The sequence below is a fragment of the Triticum urartu genome, chromosome 2 (assembly GCF_003073215.2).
Source record: "Triticum urartu cultivar G1812 chromosome 2, Tu2.1, whole genome shotgun sequence".
Classification (NCBI taxonomy): domain Eukaryota; kingdom Viridiplantae; phylum Streptophyta; class Magnoliopsida; order Poales; family Poaceae; genus Triticum; species Triticum urartu.
In genome coordinates, this window is record NC_053023.1 from 681,506,210 (window position 1) to 681,509,938 (window position 3,729).

General features: G+C 44.7%; 1 protein-coding gene across 1 annotated transcript; it reads left to right on the plus strand.

The window, feature by feature from the left end:
* Nucleotides 1–3,149: 3,149 nt before the first annotated feature.
* Nucleotides 3,150–3,680, plus strand: LOC125534071 (protein SET DOMAIN GROUP 40-like). The gene is made up of 2 exons (XM_048697369.1): nucleotides 3,150–3,331; nucleotides 3,429–3,680. Exons 1-2 carry the CDS (start codon nucleotides 3,213–3,215, stop codon nucleotides 3,673–3,675), a joined length of 366 nt encoding a protein of 121 aa, XP_048553326.1. The 5' UTR covers nucleotides 3,150–3,212; the 3' UTR covers nucleotides 3,676–3,680.
* The last annotated feature ends 49 nt before the right edge of the window (nucleotides 3,681–3,729 follow it).

The following is a 3,729-nucleotide window of genomic DNA, read 5'->3' on the forward strand; positions in this document are numbered from 1 at the left end:
GCGCAGGCGGTTCGGAGTCCGTGGGCGGGGAAGAATCCGGCAGTTTGGCGTCACGGCTCTTGTGAAGGGTAAGGTCGATACTCAGCTCGATCGCCGATGAGAGTGCAGCCTCTGCGGCGGGGTCTATCCACCCATCACTGGATGGCGCAATTGGCTCCGATTTGAGGGTCGGAGCGGTCGCTGGTGCGATCTCCCGAACACTGTCCGATGGTGGAGCTAAGTCATGCTATCGTGACCGTGTGGCGCACTCGGCAAGGGCTCGAATCCGTCGAAGATCAAGTCTCCGTGGATGTCGGCTGTGTAGTTCAAGTTTCCAAATCTGACCTGATAGCCAGGGGCGTAGCTCTCAATCCGCTCCAGATGGCCAAGCGAGTTGGCCCACAGTGCGGAGCCGCCGAATACAAAGATATGTCCGGGGAGAAAAGTCTCACCCTGGACTGCATCGCTATCGATGATCGAAGGAGCCATCAAGCCTAATGATGACGACATAGAGGAACTCTCAATGAAAGCACCAATGTCGGTGTCAAAACCGGCGGATCTCGGGTAGGGGGTTCCGAACTGTGCGTCTAAGGCGGATGGTAACAGGAGGCAGGGGACACGATGTTTTACCCAGGTTCGGGCCCTCTTGATGGAGGTAAAACCTTACATCCTGCTTGATTATTCTTGATAATATGAGTAGTACAAGAGTTGATCTACCACGAGATCAGAGAGGCTAAACCCTAGAAGCTAGCCTATGGTATGATTGTATGTTGTCCTACGGACTAAAACCCTCCGGTTTATATAGACACCGAAGGGGGCTAGGGTTACACAGAGTCGGTTACAAGGAAGGAGATCTACATATCCGTATTGCCAAGCTTGCCTTCCACGCCAAGGAGAGTTCCCATCCGGACACAGGACGAAGTCTTCAATCTTGTATCTTCATAGTCCAACAGTCCGGCCAAAGGATATAATCCGGCTGTCCGGATACCCCCTAATCCAGGACTCCCTCAGTCCTTGTGAAGTCAGTGCCTGTTTGCATTATCTATTTGTCTTCACTGTGTGACTGCTTGTTCTGATTGGCTTCATACTGTCTTCCATCCTGATCCATACTGCCTAGCTGCTATTAGTCTTTGTGCCTTCACTTCATTAAATACTTGACTATGGCTTGCTTAGTGTAGTCTACCTTCCGCTGCATGTTAATAGGTTCATTTCTATCGATTGTCTTCGAAACTTCCATGTTTTGAAGACTTTCATAAAAATCGCCTATTCACCCACCTCTAGTCGATCACTAGCACTTTCAATCTGGCTGGCATAATTGACTACGACTAATCTAAATTCTCAACAATTGTCAGAACTTGAACACTCTCTGCCCTGGGTGAATGGATAGGGTATTGACAACACCTCTAATAATGATTATTCTCTCCACAACTTTCCTTTTTTTATCAGTGCTTCAACCCTAATTAATGAACAATATTAGTCTTCACCCGTGGATGGCATTCTAGCTCGGCCCCAAAAAATGACACCAAAATCATGGAACGATGTTAGGGAAATTCTTAGATTGTTTGGCTCACATACATATAATGGTAGAATTGCAAATATCAAGAATACTATGAAACAGCGTCCAAAAAAGGAATACTATAAAACAACCACAAGAGTATATTAGTATATTATCCAGTTTTAACTGATGATTGTATGAGAAACGGAATTACACATTTTCAACTAATTTCCAGGAAGGCACCGATCGTAATAACAATTCAACTTTTAAGTTTAGAAAGAATGGATTCAGTTCTAACTCTCTTGGATGGTATCGTGTTTACAGTTAAACAATGAATTATTCATTAAAAATTGTAAACTATATCTTAGTACAGTATCCATATTTTGCCTTGCATCTGTCATATTAGTTGAACCACTCTTCTTCACTACACAAATATTGATCACATATATTTCTATGAATTCCCGCAGCAACGCGCGGGGTATTAGCTAGTAAAGATAAATAGGGCGAGTTGGAATCTCTGTCGGATTTCTCGAGTCGGTTTAAAATACTCAAAATTAGTCGCCATTGCACATAACTGAGGAATATACAATTCTTACACACTTCATCACCGACAAAATCCACACCGGGTTAATACTCCCTTCGTTTTTATTTAGTTCGCGTATTAGCTTTGGTCAAGGTCAAGTTTTGTAAACTTTGACCAATTTTATAAACGAAAATATTAACATATACGATAACAAATCAACATCATTAGATTTATTATTGAATGTACTTTCATATAGTATAAATTTGTTATAGTAAATGTTTATATTATTTTCTATAAGCTTGGTCAAACTTTACAAAGTTTGACTTCAGTCAACTCTAATATGCGGAGTAGATAAAAACGGAGGGAGTATTCAACTTTTCCGTGATAGTCTGCAAATAATCGCACTGTTTATTATCATACGCTTTCATCATATCTATCTTCAAAGCAGAACTCGTGTTCTTCTTCGGCTTATTTATTTTCATAAAACACAAACACTCGAAAAGATAGATTATATTATTGATGATAAGTCTACCAAGCACGAAAGCATATTGTCCCAACAAAATAACATCCGAGAGCACTAATTGGAGCCTAGTAGCCATAACCTTCGACACTATCTTATAAATCACATTGCAGAGGGCTATTGATCAAAATTGAGACAATAGTGTAGGATTATTCACCTTCGGGGCAGAACAATACATGTTTTGTTGATGGCCTCCATATCATTTTCTTTGTTCAATATTCTCAGTACCACTTGAGTGTCTTCCTCTCCATAAGGACCCCTGTGTTTATAAAGGAAAAAATGTGTCGAAAATCTATCCGGACCCGGAGCTTTTCAATGAAATCATCTGAAACATAGCACTTTTTATCTCCTGACGTGTAAGGCTTTGTTACGTCAACATTTATCATGTCATTTTTCATGGGAACCTGAAGCAACAAATCAAGGTCATCCAACATTTATCATGTCATTTATTATAGTGCAGGATTTTCTCGATGGCACGCTCGGGCTCAGCCCGTCAGGCAGTCCGGGCCGGGCTGCCCATGGCCAGGTATACTTGAGCCAAGTACTCGTTTATTTAGGCCCAGGTAGTACAAGTTCATGCAGCATGGCCAGGAAAAGAACATCCATTTTCCAGCCCAATAAGGCGTATAGCCCATGCCACCAACCGAGAACGCTTCCGAAAAAAAAAACCGAACAAGCTCTCTCCGCCGCCGCAAATGGAGGCGCTCCTCCGGTGGGCGGCAGAGCTGGGCGTATCCGACTCCCTGTCCGCGCCCGCCTCCTCCTCCTGCCTCGGCCGCTCCCTCGTCGTCGCTGATTTCCCTGACGCGGGCGGGTAATGAACCCAAACCCCCACCCCAGCCGCTTGCGATTCTTGGATCTCTCGGGTCCTCCTCATTATAGCTCACGGATTTTCTTCATTGCCACCTCAGGAGGGGCTTCGCGGCGGCTCGGGACCTCCGGCGCGGCGAGCTGGTGCTGCGCGTGCCCCGCGCTGCCCTGCTCACCAGCGACCGCGTCATGGCCGATGACCCCAGGATTGCTTCCTGCGTAGATGCCCATCGCCCTCGCCTCTCCAGCATCCAGGTAATGCCGTATCTTCAGGCAACGGTTCAGTTTTTATGTACTAAAACATGCTCATGTGAAATTGTTCTAGAATTTACCAAGTTTTGGGGATAAATGGGGACTAGGAGTACAATGCTTATGGTGGTTATGTCACTGAAACATTTGCAA

Excerpts from the sequence above, each read along its gene's own strand:
- LOC125534071 (XM_048697369.1), top strand. The coding sequence starts at position 3,213 with ATGGAGGCGCTCCTCCGGTGGGCGGCAGAGCTGGGCGTATCCGACTCC. Across the intron at positions 3,332-3,428 it reads GATTTCCCTGACGCGGGCGG|GAGGGGCTTCGCGGCGGCTC; the intron begins GTAATGAACCCA and ends TTGCCACCTCAG.